Here is a 25,511-nt window from a genome sequence, read left to right as displayed (position 1 = left end):
AGCAAGCTAGAAGTATCTTGGATCTGAAGCATCCTGCTGTCTTCCATGTTCTCAGGATTTTGTGCCTCTCAGCTGGAGGTCAAGAAAGTAGTTTCTCTTCTTCCAGAGAGATGACCCTGACCAATGTAAACATTAGTGAATATAAGAGGGCAGGGGGAGCCCTTATTGAATCCTTGTCGTAAGGAATATAAGACATACTTACACTGTCTGATCTAAGACATTGCTTTTAAAAACCTGGCTTTTAGTCATTTGGATTTTTGTACCCTCAGAGATGAAACCAGAGTTCTCTGTTTTCAGGATTAGCATGGAAGGGGCTGGGAGAGGAAGTTACCCTGACGCGAGGGTGATCAGCAGTGAACGGAAGGTCAAACACCAAATGCTCATTCCATAAAAATGCTGGTTTCATATGCACTTCACCAAATTTCCAGTCAATGAATACTTGATGTTTATCCCACATCAATAATAATCAGAAGGAATTAAAAGTTAGATTTAATGCTAAACACAATTTGTAGTATTCTATTTTGTACTGTGAAGTTCTGCAGTGATTATAATTTGGTTTCCTCTTTTCAATCCCTCCAAGAACCCACTAACTTTTTTTTTGTTTGTTGGGGTTTGGTGTTTTTTGTGTTTGTTTTTGCTGGTTTTCAGGTTGTTTTGGGTTTTGTTTGGTTTTGGTTTTTTGGGGGTTTTTGTTTGTTTCTTTTTGGTGTTTTTGTCTTAAGTACTTCTCCCTGCAGTGTTGACTTAAGGCCTAGAAAGTTCAAGCTAAGTCACTGAAATGAGAAATTGTAGCAACAAAAGCTTAGAAGGAATAGACATTTCTCAAGTAGGCCAGTTCTGCCTCCTTGAGTTAAGGCTCAAGCACCCTCTGCTATCAAGGCTAGCAGGGGACAAGGGGAGAAGTACAAAGAAATTGCTGTAACACTTCATAAAAAGCTTAATATTGTGTAACTGAAGTCTACATAGATCAGTTCTTAGTTTCCAGGGTTCCAGTAGGAACAGCTAGAAGCAAGCTTTTTTTTCTTAAATTCCAGAACAGTAAGTTATTTTTTTCCTGCTGAAACCTAGGCCTTGCTTCAGTTTTATAAGAGCAAGCTAATTAAGAAAAGAATAATAAAGTTCTACAAAGTGCTATTTGTTTATCTGAGCTGTCTTTATCTGACCTTTGTAGGTCCACCTTCAAACAGGCCTATATATTGTTAATGCAGTAGCAGAAAGACTAACAGTAATGGAGGAGAGTCTTGGCTAGTCATGTCCTCCACTTCCCTGGGAACCCCTGGAGGCAGGCTGCACAAGTCTCTGCTCCATCCTGCTGCACAGGGGCTTCTTACAAGGCATGTTGCTGTAATTGCTGCACGGAGATGACAAACTCATCTGGTTTTCCAGCACTCTGGCAAACTCAAACACCTGTGGCAAGCGGCTACCTCAAACCCAGCTTCTGAAGGAATGCAGCTACTGCCTACACTTTTGTCAGCCATCTGACGACATGATTCTGAAGAGTTCTATGCACAGAGATAACATTTCACCTTTAGAACTTAAGAAATAATAACAGCTAAGCTGTATTTCAAAGCAAGAGGTGCATTTTTACATGCCAGCTATGCCGTCTAGACATTTTGGATCCCTTATGACATTTGCATCACCCAACATTGCTAGGAAGACAGGTTTCACTGGAACATAACATACCTGCAAGGATTTTTGCTTTTTTCTTTTACTGTGGTGGAATTTACAGATCTTACTTCAGACCAGGGCCCTTTGATTAGGAGGTGGAGAGAAGAAAGGTAGGTTTGGAATCCATTTAGGGAAATGCTGTAGTCTGAAATGTACTCCAACAAGAGCCCACACCAACCCTTCACTGACCTGGTCAAACAGCTGTTTGCCTGTAGTGTTTGGCTGAATGGCAAACTCCAGCTCTGCATCCATAGTAATAACTCGAACATTGATCTAAGGAGAAAAACAAAAAGCATAGTTTAAGATGTATTGAGAGATATTTCTCAGTGTTAACACAGTACTCTCTGCACAATACAGTCTCCGTTCATGATGGACTGCTGTAACCTCTAAAATATACACACTTAAGCCCTGAACAGATTTGTGTTATCACACCAGCAAACTTTACTGGGGCACTGACTTTGCTGTCTTATTGTCAGTTCGCTCTGTAGGTTTTCCTACTCAACACAGCATTGGACTTTGCTTCTGGCTAAATGAGAGGGCATTTTAGAGTTGACTGTTTTCAGGCCTAAATCCCCTTGGAATAAGGGCTCCTGTGAGCACACAGCGTAGCTGCCTGCAGGCCATCCTTTGGATTACGGAAGGCCCTAATGACTAAATTAAATTTAAGACTTATAAATGGAAGTTAAATTATATTAGAGCTGGAATTAATCTGAGGTTTTAAAGGCAAAAGGCTGCAGATTATTCTTACAAAGCAATCAGCATTAACCTGATAAACATTCATTCTTTCCCTCATAAAAATCTACTTGGCACACAAAAACAGCAGTTATGGGTACTGAATGATACTACAGGGCAAGAGTTCACTAAGCTATTGCTGTTAGTGAAGAAACGACGTCACCAGGTTTACTGCAATGGCAGAAGTAGACTGCAAGACAGGTTACTACTGTATGCAGAAGGCAAGAGTGTTTAATGACTAGAAAAAGTCTATTAGCCGTTAATCAAGAGGCAAAAGAACCAACTAAGCTTGCAGGGAATAGCATAAGGACCAGCAAAATGGCAAATCAGAAAAGGATTATCTCCAACTGCTCTGACTACAGGAGACTGTATTGCTTGCAATATTACACTATGTCGTAAAAAACCCCAACAGCCCCAAAATAAATAAAAAACCCCCAAACTGGGATGATTGTGTAGTACAGTTCTACTAACAAGTTAGATTTGTAGCTTGGTATTTTAAAGAAAAGAGGAAAAAAAGCGGACATGTAAAAACAAGGCCAGACAACAGGTAAGCTACAGGCAGGTAAGATTTCATGACAATTTCCCAACATTTTATATATACTGTAGCATTTGGGATCCATAACAGAGCATGGAATTATGCTCAAGGCTTTCTTCCTGTGCCTTAACAGCCAAAGGTTTCCCAAACAGGGTTTCCAGTGTACCAAGGGAGGGGAAATTCAGATACCAAATTCTCAGGAACAGCAAGACTGCAATTTGAAGATGTGACCTTAACAAGCTCCTGTTGCTTAATCCCTCTCAACAATAAATCCCTAATCATATTCTAATCCCTTTCTACCCCCTTCAAGAAAACATATGCTCATAATCCACAGTTTTGTATTGTGCAAGTTATTTGCACTTCTGTCTGAAACACCACAGTGGGTGTAAAATAAGTATTACTTTACAAGCTAAAGAACTTGAAAGGATGTGCTTCCCACTCCTTACCAGAAAACCTGCAGGGTGTTGGCTGGGCACAGAATTCCAGTCAGTACTAATACATTCATCTTTTACTCTATCTCCTTAGCAGTTATGTGCCAGTTCAAAAAAAAAACAAACCAAAAGGTAAATTCCCTTTTCTAGGGGAGTACTCTATATTCCCTACAAGACCCTTTCTAGATACAGACTCCTTACTAAAGGATCAGCTACATAGCAAGCTAAGTGGTAAAGCTATCTACCTGCTACATCTTTTAAGAATGATTTTAGTATTAAGACCAAAAATTGAAGTAATCTGCTTTCCACTTCAATCATTTAAAGCCATAAAGCATGCAGGAACATGACTGCTTGGTTATCTAAAAGCTTTCAAGGACACTTGGGGCATGTGGTAAAGGTTAATTTCTCTGTTCTCAAAGGGCTGAGCAGGGCAGGATACAGAGGAACTCCGTGGTGCGCCCTCAGACAGACAAACTGCTGGCTACACAACAGGCAGAGCAAGAAGAGACAGGGCTTCAAGCAGCTGTCATGTCGAGTCCATGACTGCCTGGGGAAATCCTTTGAGTCTCCTTCCTACCATATTAAGTCCTCTTACCTCTCAACATTAAACCTTAGCCTTGATTTAAAGAAGAACATAATGGTTTTAACAGTGTCTCTAAACAGATGTCCTACAACCACTCCACACAAGCTTTTAGCCACAGAGAAGCTGGTAGTGAAGCAGGCAAACAGAGCTTAACCCACTTGAAACCCTGGTTTAGACAGTCTGAAGAAACCCCGATGTCTGTTAGGCTGAGAGAAGGTAAGTTTGTCATTCAGCTCAGACCACATGAAACTCCCCATGGCGCCAAGACGATTAAATCAAAACCTAAGGTGCCAAACAATTCAAGACATTATTGGGGAGGAAAAAGAGGGAACAACTTGGGCTAATTTCTACCAGCAACAAAAAGAGCAAGATGCAGTTAAGACAACTTTCACCAGTGAAGTCCTGATTACCCTATGTAGGCAAGGCAGGCCATTTGTAAGATCCCTACCAAATCCTGGCAGTATCCCAGGACAAAATGGAAGCCATAACCAAAAAGAAAGTAGTTTTTAATTGTTTCAGAACACAGGTGCTTGGAAGGGGGAATAGAGCACATGGCTGTTATACATGAAGTAAGAGTTTTAAAATGCTCATAGCATGCTAAAAATCCTAGACAGTTAAGATCTAACTTCCTTCTCAAAAGGCTGATGCCATAACACTTTATGATTATACTTCTACGTCTGAGACTAACGTACTTAAAATTAATGACAAATAGGGCCTTAGAAAGTTTGCTTGTGTGTACAAAAACATTACAGAACACGAGATTTTCATCTTCCCCTGTCTTAGGGTCCATAAAATTGCTCACAAATTTGATCCAGAAGGGAAGAACATGCTGTTGAAAAGGCAATTCCATTTGCATTAAAAGGAATAAAAGCTCCATGAATTATAAGAAACAGAACCTTACTAAACTGAATGACTGAACACTAATTCCATGACTTCAGACTGTTGAGGTTGGACTGTAACATGTTGCCTACCTTTCCGACTGTGACAGGAAAGCAGAAGTAAAATGAAAGATGGAACTGGAGAGACCTGCACAATATAGTTTAAATAAGCATAACACTATGGGAAGTTCTTGTACTAGAAGTTTCAGTAGTTAGAATGGGGATCTTCCTTGCTTTAGCAGTGCCCTTGAGTTATGCATTTATTATTACCTTTTTTTTTTTTTGCTAAGACTCTTCTAATGCTAAGTCAGTAGGTCAATCCATGGGACACTGCAGCCTTTCAGAGACTGTGCACCACCCACTGTCTAACTTGGAAAATTAAAGTGCCATTTGAAAAGCATTCAGAAAACATTATCTCTTAAGGAGGCATTACACTGCCAGCCAGCTCATCTTCTCTGTGTAAGATTCAAGACCTAGACACAAACTGAAGATGACTGCCTCTCCAGTGTCTCCCTCTCATAGACACAGTTACCAGGTGTGTTGGACACTGCATGCACAGGTAATATTTTTTGTAAAGTCTGAATCTTGAGCTACGACTTGTTGGTCCAGAATCCGTCCCTGGTTGCAGGCATCATGGTATCTTTGAAGTTGACCATCCACCTCCTGATATTTAACTGCCCCACTGTAAAACATCAGGTGGAACAGGAAAAAGCTCACAGCCCTCACAGTAGTAAGCTATCATGGATATTTTGTATCCTGATGCATGAAATCCAATGCGCCTTAGGTTCACTTGCATAATAAAATAGTTCAGTGAAACCACGAAGTTGCACAAGTCATTTAAAATACCTTACAATTTATTTCTAGCAAATCCATAAGATAAAGGGCAGTAAATACCAACTTTTACCCATCTATACAAGACAAACCAGTACTTAACGTGTCATATCATTACCATTATGCAACCCTAAATGCCTCGAGACAATGCTCAGGAATGTTTTCTTCCTCTTTCCAAGGAGGGATAAAGACCAGGGTCTCTTAAATAGCAGGTTTACAAGTGCAAATGCTAGTGAAGTATCTTTCCAAGTCGTGACAATTAGTGCTATGATAGTGGAGAAACCTAGATAGGCATGCCTTCTTTCTTCAGTCACTTGGTGTCTGGAAATCCCAAGCAAGTAGCTAGTACACGTAAGCAGGTCAACCACATAGCACAGAGGGGATAAGGGTTATTTGAAGTGCTGCACCTGCACAGCACATACTGTGAAAAACAGCACGCAGGCCTGGTAAAGTTTCTTGCACATACGGAAACTGACCATATAGCACATGGACATGCTCGTGCTGAAGGAATACGGCAGTCTTAACAGGAAATAAGAAAAAACAGTAGTACTGAGAAGACTATTAAGAAAGCTGCATCCTCGCTTCTGCAGGCCTACTCTTCCATCACACAAGCAAAAACTACTATTGAAATAATTTTTGCCCAGAGTTCCAATGCATCTGTGCGGACAAAGTAGTTTCATTTCAACCTTAGCAACCAGACCTGTTCATACACAAGTGTAGTGATCAGGTATCGGGTAATACGAAAAGTAATTTCATACAGCAGCATACTGCGCTCTATTCTTCCACCTTCCATGTGTTAGTGTTCATTGGTTCCAGGCTCAAAAAAAAGAAAGATATTGTGCTACCTGATGGAGTAAGTGTAGTCTCAGCTTCTGGAAACCATTTTGGGAAAATTTTCAACTTTGATTAGGGAAAAAACCCTAGAGGCTCCAGAGCGCAGAGCTGACCTGCTAACACTTCAGTGTCTGCGTTTCTCAGTCTCCTGCAATTTACTGAAGTAAACAGCTAATGGTTCTGCGAGGAGACTGTGGAAGGGAGAGGACAACTCTGGGAGGGTAAGTAGCTTAAATAACCCAAGAAACTGGAGATATTAGTTCAATATGTTATATTATTCTTTAGCACTTATAAACACTAACACGTACATCCTAGCCACGTTGTTTAGTTTTAGGTAGTCCGGCAAGGAACAGGGAGTTGAACTCGATGATCCTTATGGGTCCCTTCCAACTTGAGATATTCCATGTCAAGAACACAGCATTTGCAACCAGTTGTGTTTCTTCTCTGACATAACCTGCCTGATGGACCAGACCTCGTCTAGTAACGTATTTGATGTGGTCCCATATGACATAGACTAGGTATACAACAAATCTGAGCCATGTGAAATTACAACTGAGTGACAAGCTGTGCACATAAATTCTCCATAGCTTCTGTCAAAGCAGGAGACAAGGTCATGAATACCAAGCCAATGATCATTTCTATCCACTCCCTTCCCAGTGGCACTCAGCATCTTCATTGTGATAGAGTGACAGTAGGGACATATATTCTGACCTTTTCATAGCAGGCCAACACCTTGAAAGTGGGATGTGTGTGGCAAGGTGGAAGATGTAAGAAAATGCAGTTAAGTAATCTCACGGTCCCTGAAAGGCAGAGCACACTTAGAAGGCCACAAACAGCACCCAGTCAATAACTAAAAAAAACCCAAACCCTCTTTACGAAGACAGGGCTAGAATTCAAGTATCTTGGTAGGTCTAATAAATAGTTACAGATGTTACACTTGGAGAGGTGAGAATGGACAAGAGGCAGACAAAGAGATGAACAGATTACAGGCTTGCAAACAATAGGCTACAGAAGGATACAGACAAGGATGTGGTCTATTAAAACCCCCAGAAAAATACCACACTTCCTGGTGTGATGCTATTGCATAGAAGGAAAAATTACAATCTTGAGCATAGTTGTCACCAGATGCATTACAGAAGGTGACTATTCTGCTTGCCTGATGACTTGCCATCTGGAATGTAGTCACCCAAATTTGAATGCTTCTTTTGGAAGAGAACAAGTTAATGAAGAAAAGTCTGCACTAAACTACAGGCCAGGCTTTTTTGGGTTGGTTGCTGGTTTTGAAGTTTTTTTGTTTTGTTTTGTTTCAAACTGGAGTTGATTTGTTAGCATGGCCCTAAGCTCTTCCAAATGGCAGTTGTCTGAAACATGAAGTATTTCTAGAGAAGACAGTTTATAGAGAAACCCACAAGGAGGAAAACACAAAAAACCCTCTTATTCTGCAGGCTGGGTAACAGGAAAAGAAACAATAATTGCTGGAGTGGTAAGATATTGGGATACTGTACAACCACTTCCACGCAGCCTTCAGACAACATAGGTTCAAGTCCTCCCCAGTGCTACACTTTTATAACTTAAAGCATGTCCAAGAAGCTAAAATGAGAAGGCAAATGACAAACCTGCAATTTCTCTTCTGTGGGAAGAAGAATCTGATTCCTATGAGAGTAGAAAGGAGATGTACAGCACAACACTGAAGAAAGCCTTTCAGTATGATCCACGCACTCATCCCCTGCTCCCGTGCCAGAACCCTTTCTGCACTACCTGCCCAACACTTAGCATTTCAGAGAGGGCAGTGGCAGCACAGCAAAACAGTCCTGAGCGTTTCCTTCCACACTGCAGAGCATGCAGTTTTCTAACAAGGGAGAAAACAGCTTCATCAGTTCACAAAACATGAAGAGGGCGACAGCCTCATTGGCATCCACTTGACTGAGAAGGCAAGCTCACTGCACTGATTTAACCGACCCAGTTTCTCAGCATACCGTGTCAAATCAAAAAGACCCGATGGCAAAATGAAGGACGTGTTCCATTTCAGATCTCATTGTGTTAAACATTGCTTCCTCATTGCAAATAAATGGGAACATTAAGTCACATTCCACTGGGAGTCTATGAAGCAGAATTAGGTACTGCTGCATTTGCAACGGGTAAAATTAAAGTTGAATAGGCTGGTCTTTGTTCCTTAAAACCTTGCTCACCTTCTCATGAGAGAGGGGCAAATACCATTGAGGGTAAATACAGTTGTATATAATAATCTAGAAAGCTAGTAGTTACTTTAAAATTGTCCAGCACAGTTGTTAGCCTTTACTATTAGTCAACTTTAATGCAACAGCTTATACAACCATATTTTTGGGTAGTAATCCTCAGCATTTTAGGAGCAATAAGTATATCAGCTATATTTAACTGAAATTTCTTCAGTTTACTCAAGGCAATAGGAGCCCAGGTATTTGATGCTTCTGTGTAAGGTGAAAAAGCCTTATAACAACTTCTGTGGAAGTTTTTCTGAAGAGAGAAAAGTAGTTTGAGGGGAAGCCAAGAATAATTTTGAAGTGAAATCTGAAAGCTAGAGACTCTTTTGGATGAAGTAGTGTGTGCACGCGTGCGTGCGTGTGCGCGCATTCATATGGGCAGGAGAACCTTGAATACCCAGATCTGAGGAATCATCCAGAAATTCCAGTTTTAGCAAAGCAGGTTGAATTGTCAGAACAAACTTTCCCCTCGCCGATAGCACACACAAGCAGATCACAAGAAAGCCAACCCACTGAGTTTGGTTTTGCAGCCAGGTCACTTGACTCTTTGTGAGATAGCATGAAACCTTCCTTATAATTAATCATGAAGATAATCCTAGAACATAAATTCAAACTTTTTTAGTTTATTTGTGCAGAAGAAGATGCCATACTAAATTACATGCCTACCTCAGTTTCCTTAACCAAAGCCTGATATATCTTCTTTCAGCATATAACAACTGCATAGCAGGCATCTGCACAAAAAGCTAAGAAGCAGCCATAGCTTTAATTCAGTCTTTTATCTTAGGTGAAGCAGTAACACTCTGCATGCCAAAAGATCATGAAGATTTCATGCAGGTTTGGCAAGCACGTGTGACCCTGCATCTCTGATGGCCCTGGTTCCCAAATGACTAGACCTCAGCCAGGCTTCCGGCATTCTCTACCTCTGGTTGGCTCAGAAACAGTGAAGCCAATCCAGTACTCTTCCTGGGGCAGGGGGGGAGGATATCTTTCTCCACCCAACAAAGTTTCCCCCAACTCTTTCCTAAAAAGCAAACTACATTGTTCTGTCTCGAGTTCTGAAGAAGTCGAAAAACTGAGAGACAGAGGCCTTTTAAAATTTTAAAATTCATATTTTTTTAAATCAAAACTTACCTAGGGACAGCCCTAGGTTCTGACAAGCCGTAAAGCAATGCAACTTAAGCCTGAAAGGCCACAGGCTATTGCCCTTAAACAAAGCCCGGTACACTTAGGGAGCCTAGATGTTTTTCATGCGAAACACTTGCTTTTACTTTCTCTGAGGGCTGCAGGAATGGTTGATTCTGAACACAAACAAGGCTAAGAAGTGGCAGGAGGGTTTATGGTTGTGCTTATTCACTTTAAAGACTGATGCTGTAGAATAGTCTATTAGCATTGTCAAAATATCTGCGTACAAGCAGCAGTCTGGTCTTCAAAGAAGGAACACACAGCCAGTGACAGCAGTCTCAACACAGCACCACTGCTTGGATGAGCCATTTGCCCTCAATGGATGTTAGGAACACTGACTGCAGCAACAATAGGTCCTTTGTACCTAAAGGATAAATATAGAGGTAGGCTACAGGCCGCTGGATCAAACTCCTTCATACACAGCCTGTTTTATCATGGCAGCTGTTGCATCTAATTAAATGTAATGTAGTTGTGAGACTAAGGCTTTACACATGAAGTTTAAAAAAAGCCCCACAACCAATCCTCAAATAAGCTTTATCTCAAGAAGGCACTCAGAGTCCAGAATAATTCAGACCACCTTTTGTGGTCTTCCATCAGAAACATCAGCATGGGCCAAGTGCATATAATATAGAGGTTTAAAATCTCACGTTTTATTATAATTTTAGAGTCTTTAAAACAATTTAGCATCTCTAATATTTATGCAAGTCAGCTACATGAAGTAATATGATCCTTCCACAATCCCTGCAAGGGAAAATAAAAAACCCCAAACCCTGAGTACTTTATAGTCTTGATCCAGAACACAAACACCACTTTGTACCGTTCCTTGGCTTTTTCATTTGGCAACAACAGGCACGCAAAAATTTATGCAAAAGCTGAACTTCACCATACCAAGTTGCAAATAACAGGACCAGGGTCTGAAGGCATGAATAATCTAAATAAAAGCTATAATAGCCCCAGAGCTTCCCCCAAACCTGAGCACCAATACTGGTTCCTTTTATTCCAATGCTTATGCAGAGGCATATGTTATAGAGAGTAATGTGCATGGAAAACCCAGAGCCATTACGAAGAGTCAAAAGTTTGACAGATACTCACCTGGCAACAACACAGCCTGTCGGCACACAGCTCCCAGCACTTTCGATAGACCCTGTATGAACAGTACCAGCACAAGGTACAATGATTTTTCTTCTGAGGTGGAAGAACGGCACATTATACTTGAGCAGGATGGGCCTTGTGAACACACAGAGAGTCTATGACTTACTCTCTTACAGGATTATGCCCTGAGAGTTTAAGGGGACCAAGAACCAACTGTTGGAGAAATGTTCTCAACAACTATCCTCTTCCCAGAGAGAGAGACTGCAGGATGAAAAGCAGTATTTTCATCAGATGTGAACTGGAAGAAGCTGAAGGATGTTCAAAAGCATGGAATAACCTCCATGGAGGGATCAGCTAAGCTGGTTGGGACTTTCTCAGTTTGGAAGAAAATTAACTGAGGCATATAAATTCATGAGTTACATGAACCGGGTGGACAAGGACCACATATTCATTGCTCTACCAACAGAATAACTACAGAGCATCAACATTCTGAATAAGAAAAAAGTTTTTCAAATAGTGCTGTAGCAAGGAGTTTTGTAGATAACTTTCCAAACAATGTGAAGGTTATCTAGGACAGCTTTTGTTAAAGCTTACTGTGGATGCTGGAGTTAAAATGGTTTCAAGGGGAGACTAGACAAGTTCACAGAAATCCGTTCAGTAACTCATTATATAGGAACTTTCAGCCTCAGACACCTCAGCAGCTCAGAGGAAAGCAATGGTGCATATCTTTGAAATACTCTTCATCAGGCATCAGCTTTTGGCGCACATCAGTCTAATAGTATATGGACTACAGGGGTTTCCTGCCTGGCCTAGCAATGCCAGCCACGTTCTTATAGAAGTCAAAGCAGAGAAGGAACATGAACTCCATTTACTTTAGAAGAAATAGTGGTGTAACAAGTCACACAAGGCCCAGTAATGATGTATGTTCATTCTGCATCCTAGATATTAAACCATTTCTCAAAGAGGGATTTATTGATTTGATAGGCCATCCTTCTGTTTTACCTGTCCCATAATCAGGCTCTTTCATTCTACCTCATGGACTTCAGTGGAACATACCGCATGGCATTTGTGAAATTTATGAGTGGGAATATGTGATGTGATCACCTCTGATAGCTTGATAACCTGGGCTACATCCATTACACTGCAGTGCTTACACTTCCCAATAAGGTACTGCAAACAGTATGCAACAGGTACTATTTGCTCCCAGATAAAGGTAGGTCATTGCCAGTCTGGAATGTCACCTAAGCAGAAAGAGATTGCTCTTGAGATCATACAGGCAAATTGATTGGAAGGATCAGCAAAATACCCCTTCCTGACCCCTAAACGAGCTTGAGGGCTTCTGAGAAGAAACTCTTCACAGGCCTTCCACTATAGATGTGTGATGGCAAACAATCATGCACCAGTGATTCCCAAAGTGTATCCAGAGCACAATGGGGGCAGAAAAGGTAACTTTCAAAAGTTTGGCTGCACAGCTGTGTCAGTTCTTAAAGGGGAAAGCTATTCTCTCCCACACTGAGATCACCGAGTATCAATTATGCAAATCAACTCACACCACATACTTTGTGCACCAGGAACTTTTTCTAATCACTAATCTCTACAAAGACAAAAAGTTAAGCAAGCTAAGCTTTCACAATTAAAGTGTATTCAGCTAGGTGTTAAAGAATAACTCTAGCTCCCACAAAGAACTCTCAAGCCCAGATCCTACAGTACAGATTTTGAAGTCCTCTGCTGGGCTGTCCAGGCTAAATTCAGGCACCTTGATACAAATGTGAGATTCTTTAATCTCTACTTCTTCGGGTAGCAGGCAGCGCACAGATCTGCTCTCTACATCTGCAGAACAGTGGTCTCTTGGCACAGCTGAGCAGCTCTAGACCCATTTCATAAGCCTGCTCAAGATTCATCAACTGGATGTCCATCCACTTGCATCCCCAGAGGAGCCCCTCTCACACACATTCCACAGTGAGGTCTGAACAACCACAGCAAACACGGACATTTTCATACAAAATCAAGAGAGGAAGAGATGGTGACAGTGATGTATTAGACAATAGCTAGAGCTTCTCCCTCCCACTTTCACGAGCAAGCACACAATAACTCTCAAAACAGGGCAATTCCATACTCCCTTCTCAAAGCTAGCAGAAGGCTACAAACCTTGTATAGGGGTGTCAGCACCTCTTCCATTGAGCCTACATGGCAGGGAGCCAAATACAAGTCCTTGGTCACCAAGCAACAGTTTCTCTTCCTTACTCAATTAGAAGATAAGAGTCCTGCATTTTAATTCTTAGACTCAGGATTTTTATTTTAATTGACAGCTGATAGTACCAGGTGCTCATCAGTCCCAGCTGAGCACATGGCTGCTACTCACACCCTCTCAAAGATGAGAGCAGATGCAGTGAAGGCAGGTGATTTTTCCCCACTATGAAGAAAGAACTAAAAAGAAAAACAAAATCTGGATCTGAACAGATGAGCAATATAGAGGCAATATGGTTAGCTGTTACACTGAGCTACACCTTGTTTCCAGCCAAACATATCAACAATTTTCTCCCTTTCCTAGGGGAAAGGATCCCATACACTGCTCAGTAAAAGCCAGAGACTTCAGTTGCTTCTGCAAAGAGCTGTACTTCTCAACTCATGTTATCTAATGCTGAAACCAGGCTTCAAAGTAAGCACACAACACAGCTAAAATACATTACTTAACGCAGCATGCAGCGCAGTGATCCTAGGCAGCATTGCCTTCCTTCAAGGTCAACTGAGTGATTATGAGATTTACAGCGTGCCTAAAGCTCTTTGGACACAGAGTACCAAACAAGAACAACACTGACACGGGAATCTTCACTGGTCATCAAGAAGTCTTATTCTCAAAAAGTCCTGACATACCGCAGCTGCTTTTTTTTTTTCGTGGACAGAGGAAGACATTCATGTGGGCGGGGGAAGGGAGAAGAACAGGAAGGCTTATCTCCCCTCCTCTGCCCTTTAAGAAGGCTAAGAAATTCTTTAAGTAGTGACTAGCATAACAGTTAACACCCTTGATTTCTCTGCAGCAACGAACATCCCAGAACAAACTGCCCTCAGAAATGTTTACTCAGCTCATGGAGTAATTCAGGTTTTTGGCACAACTGTGAGCTCATTCTCTTATAACTTTAGTCATCTGTGAACAACTCCCTAAATTTACTATTAATAGAAACCTCCACCTTTCTTTTGCAGCTATGAGCAGGAGCCCTCACATTTGGCAAATGAAAGCATCCTTACATTTCCATTTTGCACCACGGTATACACCTCCTGGTATCAAGTACACCGTACCATCTGATATACTGGAATTGGCGCTTACAAGGAAAGGATAAGATTTTACTCCTGACTAAATCTATAGCTACCCATAAGCTAAGAGTATTTTAACTAATTATGAGCACTTAAGGATATGAAAAAATATTTTTATTTCAGTCCAGTTACAGCAATCTGCTGTGAAGAACTCTAAGATAAAACTGCTATGTGTAGTTAGGAGATATACAGTCAAGAATACATTGGGTAGATCTGGAAACAATTTTTATTATATAATTTAATTATAAATTAATAATTATTAAATAATAATTGTTATTTGTATTTAGAATAAATTCCTGTCACTACATTTGTAGCTCTTTGGTCTGGCTAATCATAAACTTGTCGAATTTTAATGCCATAGTCTGTTCACAGACAGCTAAAGGTTTGGCAGAAGATTTGCATGCTGTCTTCCAGTTCTTCTTGGAGAATTCATGTATATTCAGCACCACACAGGTATAGAGGACTTGTCTAACCACTTAATGCTTAGCACACACTAGCAGATTATTAACAACACAGGGCTGGGAAAAACCTTTTGAGTCATCAGTTCCAGTTCCTCACTCCTACAGGCAGCAGCATTAAATTGTGTCCTTCTCAAACTTTATTTTAAGGCATGTTAGGGATTGGAATAGCCTCCTAATAAGACCAACAAGGTGGTGGGGGAGAACCCCACCCACAAAAAAAACACCACACACACTTAACTGCTCTCAGGTTGAGAATTTTTTTTTTAAACCACAAGTTCTGGTAAAAGCAGTTCTTCCTCCCCTTTGGCACTTAGACCCCTTACATTTTATACAGGTGAATGAAGAGGTTACTTGTTTAATTCTACCAGGCTAAACTAGCCAGGCACTCCCTTAACATGGGGTGGCTTTCTGCCTCTAGTCATCCCAAAACCCTTCTCTAGGTTCTGCTTCAAATTTGTCTCTTCTGGACACAGATAAGTGCAACCTCTATTCAAGGAAAGGTCTCACTAGCACTTTCTACTAATGCTTTCTGTTAGAGAAACCCTATGCATTGCAGGCAATATGGACAGCAAGAGTCATCTTACTACTGCTTAATCCATATGCTTCTATCATACATAGTGAGGGATATTCTTCCCTCAGCCCCAAGTTTAACTATTGCAACAGGACCTTATTGCCCCAATCCTTCAATCCCCTTTACATGGCAGCCATCTGCATCAATAATACCTCCCCCACAACAGCACAGCATTAGCAGATTTCATTAGTATGCTCAGCTTTCAGACCACAGGCTATTAGTAAAGGTAATAAAAAATGGTGCTGCTTGATATTATTCACTTGTATTTTCTCTTTAGCACCAGAAGCAGTTAGACTGCATTTACTGCCATCCTCTTTACACAGTTTTATATACATGCACACAAGTATTAGAAGTTCTTGTGTGACACTACATCAAATGCTCTAAGAAAAGGCTGACTTCATTTGTTGTGAAGATTTAAGCTTTCTCCCCAAAACAAAAAAAATCCACCTTCGATAAAGTAACAGAGAATGCTGGTAGGGCAGATCAAATTAACAGGTCCGTAGAAACGAGATCATGTTTCCTTCTCCTTCTGTAAGCAATGTTCATTAGCCCACAGCCATGCTGTTCTAGCCACAATTTATTAGTTTGTTTTGCACAAGGATATAATTCAGGTAAAACACCATCCATTCAATGAGTCAAAAAGAAAAACTAGTAATGTGCATCTAGGAAAAACGCAGAGAACACACAGACACTCCAGTAATGGAGATATGCAAGGCTGAGCAAATAAGTTTATTTAGAATTTCACTTGCTTTCAGATAACACAGCAAGATTTGGACAAGATGACATCTCTTGGATTTTCCTACAAAATAATTTACCACCTGCAAAACCTAATGAACCCCTCTACAGACTAGATGGAAATTATGTACCTGAACTGTTGATAAACTCCCAGCCATAAACCCTTATGCACCGGGTACAGGAAGTTATATATTTATAGCTTACCTCAGAGAGATTTTGTTACTTTGTAACTGTTACACATGGCAGAATGTCTGTGTTATAAATTAACACTTGCCTGTATTAACAAATATATTTATTTCAGAATTATTTTCCAGACTGTTGCTAAAATTTATTTTAAGCACTGTAGACATGCATCAGATCCAACTAATTGTTAGCAAATGTTACCACAGAATATGGAATACAGTTTGCTTTCTAGCACTTCACTTTGGTACTCAATTACAATTCAAAATCACTAACATTCCAGCATTAATGGACTTACTATTTTTTTATTGTTAAAGAATAAATTCCAAACACTATCTGTGAGCTTTGCGTGTGCTTGCATATTTTTGTTAAAACAGAAGATTCCTATAAAGGTTTAACTTAGTGGATTTTGGAGGGGGCGGGGGGGGCAGTGCCAAAATTCTGCTTTTGTTTACAAGTGAAGGTAAGATGACAACTGAGGACCAGTTTGCCAAACTTAACCCACAACAGCATGAAGTCTGCCAAGCAACATCATATGTACTTATGCCAAGCAGACAAGACACACAAACAAGCACAGGTCATAAATATTTAGTACCCATGTCAAATACCCACCAGAAACTAAAACTGCTTCCCTGTGTGTCCCCAGAGTTTATGCTATTGTTCCTCACGCATGCCAAAGGCTGCTGTAGCGTTCATCCTGAGCACAGTTCTGCCTAGTTCTCCCTCTCCCCCTGCTCCCTGCAAACTGACAGGAATCCTATTTAGCTGTATTAAGACCAAATGAGCTGGGTTGGCAAGGATCCAAGTCCAGACTCAGTCTGAAGCAATCAGACCAAACAGTGTGTTTCAGTAGAATAAACTCTGCAAAACTCCTCTTTTCTGTTCACAGCAAGGTGGCAGTTAGCCTTACTGAACTGCAAGTTTAAAAAAGTGCTTACATTGTACAAACTATTGACACAGAGTCTTGTCCATATATCCCTGCCAGTAGGTCATGCCTCTGAAATCATCAGAGTGCAACTGTCCTTCCCCAGTGGAAGGTGGTTTACACCATCCACCTTTGTTATTCACTGGCTAGTCAGCCAACAAACAAACGAAAAATCACCTTTTATGAGGGAATACGAGCATAGCAACGCCAGGTAAAAAAGGATTAACACGGCTGTAATTTTTTTTTTTTAAAAAGATATTAAGGAGTTTTTCCACACCTATCCATGGCTTCCAGCATGATTTAGTCCTAAACCAGGACTGCAGATTATTCTGACCAGGATATTTCAAGAAAGCACTCCGTAATTAGAAAATGGCTATTAAGGCAGAGAGAGAGTGTTCATACACAACCTTTTATATCCACGTTTTGTAAATTCTGTATTTGCTCTCCCACTTGCAGAAGGGTCCTTTTGGTATACATTTTTTAATATGAAGTAATATATCACCTCCTACTGATGAAATACACCCAGGGAGACTGAAGATTTAGCAGGTGCTAAAAGGATCAAGCACATCTTTTTGGTTAGATTTACAGAAACTGCAACATAAGTAATCTTTTTTTTTTGGAGAAGAAAAAAAAAAAAAGATGTTTAATGTTATGGTGGTACAACATCAGTTGCTTATTACCATGAAGATAAGCTTGTTTACTCCATTTTCACACAGTGTAGCTAATACTAACGTAAGTCCTTCACTACACTTCATTTTAAGAAATATTGCCTGTACTGAAAATAGATAGCAACAAGAATCTGCTCTGATTATGCTCTTCAGAGTTCAAAAGTGCATCTGCTCCAATGACTGCTCAAAGCTTTGCATTAGGCAGTTAGTCCCTCAAGGGAATTGTTGTTTCTAACTAGCAGAAGAGCAGATTTTAAAACAAAACAAGTAAAAATAACCCTGTAGAAAATCGGCGGGAGGGGTGTCAAGAAAAAAAAAGGAGGGATGAAAAAGACAGCCAAGTTTGTTCAATTAAAAACAATAAAAAATGCAAAGAGAAGAAACAGGTTTTTCATAATGACCTGCACGAAGAGTCCCTAGCATTTAGTTTTTAGATCGCAAAGGCGGGGGGGGGGCGGCTGGGGGCACGACACAGGAAGTTTCTCCTATGTTTACAGAGGAATACCCGAACTGTAGATAAATACACAGACCATGCAAATACTAAATGGAAGGCAGTACAGTTTTGCCATCTCTCGTGACGTGGGAGTGTCATCAAATCTCGTCTGCTGGGGGTCGCTCGGGAGGTCTGCGCGCTTCCAGCAGCGGAGCACTGCGAACAGCGGAGTAACGCGCCGTTTCATCTCTCCCGAGCGCAGCTCCCCAGGCTCCTTTCCCCCTCTCTCCGCGGCGGTGGGGAGGCCCCGAGGCGCCCCCAGCCCACCCGAGGCGCTCTCACTATTCCTCCTGCTCAAATTAGCCAGTTATTTGTTTCTGGAGCGCTCCCTTCTCGTACCACGGAGAACCTCTACGGGTATCCGAAGCGCAAAGCCCCGTCCCGGCACAGGGGGTCGGGCCGCGGCGAGAGCTCCGGCTCAGCCCCTCCACGGCGCGGCGCCGGGAGGTGACCACCCCACCAGGAGCCGGGGCTCGGGCAGCCCCTCAGCGCCGGCGCGAGTGGGCCCCGGTGCGGCCCCAGGGAGCGCCTTCCTTCCCCTGCACCCCACTTACCGGCTTCGGCATTTTGAGGCGCTACTGGTGCTTCTCCTACTCCCAAGACAAACGTTCATGCAACGGCTACCCCGTCTGAGCCGAGCGCCCTGTGAGGAGGAGGAGGAAGGAGGAGACGCTCCCGGCCACAGCGCCAGCACAGCCCACGAGTGGGGCGCCGGCCGCCCGGCGGCGGTTAAGTACGCAGGTGGGGCCGCGGCAGTGACTCACGACCGCCGGCCATTACCCGCCCCTCCTCCCGGCGCTTTTCGAGCGTGGCACCAGCCTCGCCCAGCCGCTAGGCACCCTCCGCCGGGCCACCCCCGCCGGCCTCACTCGGCCACCCCCCCCCCGCGGGGTGCAGGAGGGAGCTGGGTGCGGAGCCTCCCGCCCCTCTGCGCGGTGAGAGACGGGCGGGGCCGCCTGCGAACCGTCGCGGCAACAGGTGCTGGTGGAGCGAGGGCGGCGGCGCCACCCCGGCGAGCCACCGAGCGCAGCCGAGCCGCCGCAGGGCCGCCTCGCCTCGCCTCTTCTCTGTGCTCCCTACCTGAGACCCGCCTCCAGCCGAGACCCTCACCCCCAGCGCCGCGCCCCGCCCGCCGCAACATGGCGGCCGGGCTGAGCTTTGCTGCCACGCCCGCACCTGCCGCTGCCGCCGGGGGCCCCGCAGCGCCCAGCGGGGAGTCACCGACCGGTGCGGCCCGCCGCAACGGCGCGGCGTGGCGGGGACGGCGTTTCCCAAACGGGCGGGTGGCTGGGGGAAGGTGTCCGGCTTAGGGGGGGAAGGGAGGGAGGGGAATCTGAGAGAGGGCTGCTGTGCCTGGGCTCGCCGAGTCCCCGGGCACGGGGAGCGAGTTACTGTTCCTCGTAACGGTGGGCACTGGCACTTCTGCCGTTCTATTGCTAGTCTGTAATAGTCGCTTTGTTTCTTGGAAGTCCAAAGCTGGGAGGTATGATTACTTAAGAAAACACAGGACTTCTTTGTGTGTTACGGCATGCTTTCAGCAATGGCAGCAAGAGAGAAAAGTTTGACAATCCATCTAAGCTCAGAGACTAGAAAGCAAAAGAGTGTACTTCAGTGGGCCCTGATATTTCGTCAGGAGCAAAAAAGATCATCCAAGTAGCCTTACTTGTAGGCATGCAAAGATGTCTCTGCTCCTTGTTCCTTCTGCCTCCTCATCTGTGAACGCACTCCTGCAGATAAAGCGTCTGCCAGCTCTGCAAGGAGCTGCTGGCCTCCCACAGCATCTCCTCGCTTGGCTGGTCACAAGAGCATGTTGTATTTATATAGTCATGGGAAACAGCCTGCAGGACATGGCTCGTCGGCTGTGCCGGCAATGGCATGTAGTTGAGCTGTAAGGTTAAGGAAATCGCACAGCCTATACCCAAGCTGCTGTCTGCAACATCCCCACTTCAAGCAGTGTCTGGTCAGGAAAGGGAGACACAGACCAAGGCAAGTAACAGCCCACTAAATGGAAAATATATAGGGTGGGAGAGAGCCTGGGAAATATCAAGGGATGGTGACAAAAAATCCAGCCCTAACAATACAGTTCCTGCACCAGAGAAGATCCAAATAGTGTCTTCCATCACTTGTCCAGTAGGCAGGAATTGGTAGGGCCACATTAAAATAAGAGTTGTTACTGTGTCAGGTCTGTGAGAGAAAGGGGTGGGAAGCTGAGTCTGAGTCTGAGAGAAGTCACGGTTATATTCTTTTCCTGTTGCAGGATCCTTGGGGATTAGAGGAGGCCATGGGGGTGGCAGCTTGCAACAGCAGGTGAGAAGAAATAGCCTAAGCTAAACAGCTTCTAAGAAAAGGGCTGTGGGATCAAACATCTTTGGGAAACAAATATGGCCTCTGTTTTCAGATGGAACAATTACGCTGAGATTTACTTGGATTGGGTTAATTTAACAAAGTATGATCTGTGAGGAGACTTTCTATGCTATTCTGGTAAATGGTAAGTTTATGCTGGGATTCATGCCTTATTCAGTGGGGTGATACTGAAGATGGACCAGACCAGAGTATTGCAGTGTTTTGTGTAGACTGCCAAGCACAAGGAATGACTGTTCCAAGTAAGAAGTGCTGTAAGAACCCAGCTTTTGCAGCTGTCACTCAGATCCCCAAGAGTCATGCATGGATTTTTTGGGGTATGGAAAAAGGATATAGATGAGATATTTTCATTCCTTAGTCTTAAAATCCAGATTTTGTCTGTTACTGGAAAAAGAAAAGCCAAAACAAGTGTGTGTGTCTGCATACCCTAGAAACAGGGTACAGATCTAATGGGAGGCCCATTTCCATCCTGGGAGATTTCCATCCCCAAAATCCTTTCCTGTCCAATGCTGAACCTCGGCTCAGAGAGCATCACCCTGGGGCTCCATGTTGGAGCAATTCCATGTCAGAGTGATGGCTCATTTAATAGATCATAGTCTCTTCAATGTCTTGAATCAGTCGGGTGAGTATTTGTTTCCATATGTTACTTATATATCCAATCTTAAACACCACCACCCCCCCGCCTTTTTTTTTTAACACTTAGTATTGCTTCCTAACAACACAGACCTAGAGGCAAAAGGAGTTTAGATGACTAATAATTGCGTGTGGCAACATACAATCTTTAGGTTCCTGTTTGCCACAGCACATAACCTTATGCCATTCTCCCACAACCACCTGCCATACATGGGGAAAGGTAGATACCTCAGTTGTATCCATAACTACCAGCTTACTCAACACTGCTCCACCCAAAACCAGGCACCATGAACACGTTGAGCTTACACAGGCAGAATCATCTTCTGTAGAAGGAACCAGAACGATTGCCAGCTTGGAGCATACATTAGAGCCCCTTCACCTTCTTCTTCAGGACAGGGTTTCGCCTTCTGTTAGGTGCGTTTTCAAACTGCCTTGGCCACAGAGCACGGTGCCTTATTAAACATTCAGTTAGGTGGAGTAGTAAGCTGTCTTTTATACCATATACTCCCTTCTATAGCTGGGTCCCTGAGCTCTTTATAGTTCTCTCCCCACCTCTCCTGCAAACGGATAGGATGGTATATAATGCCAGCCCCTTCCCTTTTATACAGAAGCCTACTCATCCTTTGCAGATGCAGTGCAACCAGTCTAGCTCCCCTCTCCACCAGAAGGGGGATGGAAGCCCTCTGTTTTCGGGTTTTCCTGAGAGTGTCCTGACAGTCAGCATATTGAATTTTCAGAGCCTGGGCACCATGTGTAATACTGATAAGCATCATCTGTGAACGCTTACAGACTGAATCAGCTTTGGAGTTTGGGTGAGGAAACATTGGAGCAGGCATGAAATGGGTGCAAAGCAATCAACCCCTACCAAAACTGGGGCAGAAATACAAATATGAAAAAAAACAGACACAAATGTAGAAGCTGGGGGAATTTTCACATGAAAAATCTATGGAACTTGGTTACTTCTAGATTTAGGCATTAGCTAAGCAAAAGGGAGCTTTTATAGCCACTTCACTACAGCACCGTCAGACCTCACAATTAAGCATAAGACCCAAATCAAAATGAAGCCTTGAAGTTACAGGATTAGGATTTGCTCTGATCCAGCACTTATTCTTAACCTGCTTTATTAAGAGGATAGCATTACTAACAATTTACAGGAATTACTTAGGCAGAGGAGGTGATGAAAGGATCTCGATTGCTCAGCCGGTCAGTAGCAGAACCCAGTTTCTGTTTTCTTCACTGTAACAGTTCCTGTACCTTACTGACTGCTAACCACACTGTGTGTTGTCATCCTCATCAAGCCTGCCTTCCCTGTTTTAAAGAGAAGACCCATTTAATTGTCCGTTCTACTTCAATCTGTAATAACGTTCCAACTTGATGTAAAACATTTATGAATTCAAAGTATTTGCCAGAATTTGCTCAAGCAAGTCCTATCGCTGTTTTGCTTAACAGGCTTGGTGCCAGCCAATTTTTAGTCAAGGTAAAACTTCCTAAACCAGATCATCCCAGAACTGGGAAACATGGAATCTTGTGCCCTGAAAACACCCTCCTTGGTGGCTCCTACAAAATCAGTAGTCTCAGCAAGAGGCAGCCTTGAACTCCTTGTTTTTCCATATAGAGAACTTCATCCAGGTTTAGGATTTTTGGCAAGGCATAGCTGGAAGAGTTTTGCAGCATTTCTGCTGGTTTGTTTCCAGTTTTGCTCTGTGTTTTTTTTTATGAACTGGAAATCTATAGTAGCTAACTCTGTCCTCTTGACAACTCACAGACTCTGCATTTAGTATAGCAGTTAAAAGAAAGGACATTCAGGATAGCAGTTAAAGGAAAGGCTGCTACATTCTCAGCCACGTTCTACAGATTTAACAAGATTTGCTCTCATCTAGGATAGTCAAAAGGGTGATTTTCGTTGTCAATTGGATGAGCTGTAGGGGGGAAAAAAAGTATGGTATTATTGACAATAGCTTCTTTTTCATTGTGCGTGACTGAATAGGCAGCTTATTCCCTATTCCGGTTTCTGAAGTTTTGGCACTATAATTCCTGAAATGCCAGACTTGAGAAAGAGTGGCCAAGGACCTGGAATGTTCTAGTTCTGCCTGTGCTGAGAGCTCGTTCCCCGCTACCCACACTGAGGTTATTGAAAACCCAATGAATTCAGGTCACAGTGGAGCAGCATCTGTTGACAAAGCACTGTTGACGTTTTCTGGGTTTCTTTTGAAGGAGATATGAGGTAAAAGAGCGCGAAGCTTGTGCCTCATTTTTGGTTGTTCCTAAATGATAAGCTGCTGCCAAGTTCAGTTAATGTTTCTTCCAGTAAGCGTGGGTTCTCACAAGTTTATTTTGTACTACCAAATTGTTAGGTGGGTTCAGGCCTGGAAATAAACATCATTAAATGATCCAGTGGTTACATGCTGGAAGACCCTTATCTTTGTATTCGTTTTATTCTCCAGCTGCACTCCCAAGTATTCCTTGGGATTACCTATGACTGATCATCATGAAGCCCCATGAGGACATGCTATGTTATGAAGAAATAGATATGTAGAGAAGTTTATGAAGGATTATTTTCGATTGTGGTAAGAAGGAAAAAGAAGCAGACAAGACTTCAGGATTTTATCTGGTTTGTTCTTACCCATAATAGAAAGAGATAAAAGCTTGAAAGATGATTATGAATATATTTCTTTCCTCAGCAAAAATTCTGAAAAGTCTCAAGGTCAGATTGCTTTCTGTTCCCATGAAAGTCATCTTAGTAACAACTCTGGTAATGCATTCTTCACTCTTCTTCCACAGGAAACTTTCACATGGAGCAATGCAAAGTATGCAATAAAATCTTCTGGACTGAAACAAAATGTAATTTGGCATTTACATTTTGGGTATGCTGAGACTGAGAAATTATTTTAAATGGATGGGGAAGGCAAGACCTAGCAATAGGTAAAATATAGATACAATATTACCCAAAGTAAAGGCACATTTAGACATGCATGTGATCAGGGAAGGAAAATCTATGGTAATCATCTCTTGGTCTTACCAACAAAAATAAACTAACAGAAAAAGCACTGAGAGTTTTCTGAATCTATTGAATTAGAACAATCATGTCACAAAGCATTGTTTAAAACCATGTAAAATGACAAAAGTAGTTCATGACATACTGAATTTGTGGAGTTTATACCACACGTTTAAATCCAGCCATGTTTGTCCAAGACTGAAAGCAAATGGAAACTATGGGCAACACAGCTTTTACGTCTCAAAATGAAATAATGATCTTAAAGCTTATGATAAGAAAGGAAAGAGGAAGGGAGTTCCCTTGGTTAAGTAATCTCTATTCCACCTTGATATATTCCTTTGTGCTTTTTTATTTGGAATCTGATTAAAAGCAGAGCTGTGTGCCACTTACTGCAAACACCCCCTACAAATCTGAACTCTTTCTATAAGGACCAGCTCTTTTAGTTTTGTTTTTGTTTTTAACATCAGACTAGAGGTGTATAAAGAGAATGTTGACAAAAACAGCAAGTCAAGTAATGTCAACTAACTTAGTTCATGTGCCTCACAAATGGAGCACAGATGTGTGCTTAGAGCAGGTGTGAGTGGTAAGGAAGGTAGAGGCAAAATAAATGCCCACTGGTTTACAGAGGGAAAAATAATTCATCAGCCTACGTACAGGAGTTTTTTTACTCCACGTTGTTTTATAATTATATCTATTGCTGACATCTGTATCACTCTCACTGTGGGAATGAGGCTGTAAGAGTTAAAAAATGCAAATAATAAGCTATTTCAACTTAACTAAGAGTGCCAAAATTCAGAATTTCAGGGCTCAAATAAGAGTGCAGAGTTCAAGGTACCATTAATGGACATAGCGTACATTTTCTTCTCCTGTGATATCATGCTGAGTCACACCTTTTAAGATCAGAAGGACTACGTTGTTTGACTTTCAGCATAAACTAAGATGTTGAGTTTTGCCTGGTCATTCTCAAATGAAGACCGTAACATTAGAAAGGCCTTAAATCCCAGGCTCAGGACTGAATGACAGTGATTCTACCTCCTGTCCAGTTCTCTCCATGGCCAAGTGCTCTTTCAGTATAAGTTGTGAAAGTTGTTTGCATTGACTGGTACTTGTGTTTCTCATTCAGTTCCAGAAGGTGCACTATCTATAATGCAATTTGCAGTTAAATACTGAG

General features: G+C 42.5%; 1 protein-coding gene across 3 annotated transcripts in view; it reads right to left on the bottom strand.

Annotated features, from left to right (window-relative positions):
• The window catches only part of EZR (ezrin), a 37,864-nt gene extending 17,831 nt beyond the window's left edge, over window positions 1–20,033 (bottom strand). The window contains exons 1-2 of one of the 3 annotated variants that reach the window (XM_075087831.1): window positions 20,015–20,033; window positions 1,858–1,941 (exon numbers count right to left, since the gene is read on the bottom strand). In XM_075087831.1, the coding sequence (XP_074943932.1) occupies window positions 1,858–1,920 (63 nt within the window). In that variant the 5' untranslated portion in view covers window positions 1,921–1,941; window positions 20,015–20,033. The other 2 variants (XM_075087832.1, XM_075087830.1) reach the window with 2 other exon arrangements.
• Between the last annotated feature and the right edge of the window lie 5,478 nt (window positions 20,034–25,511).

This window comes from Phalacrocorax aristotelis, chromosome 3 (genome assembly GCF_949628215.1).
Source record: "Phalacrocorax aristotelis chromosome 3, bGulAri2.1, whole genome shotgun sequence".
NCBI lineage: Eukaryota > Metazoa > Chordata > Aves > Suliformes > Phalacrocoracidae > Phalacrocorax > Phalacrocorax aristotelis.
The sequence above is the reverse complement of the archived record's forward strand: the minus strand, read 5'-3'. Positions and strand labels throughout refer to the sequence as shown.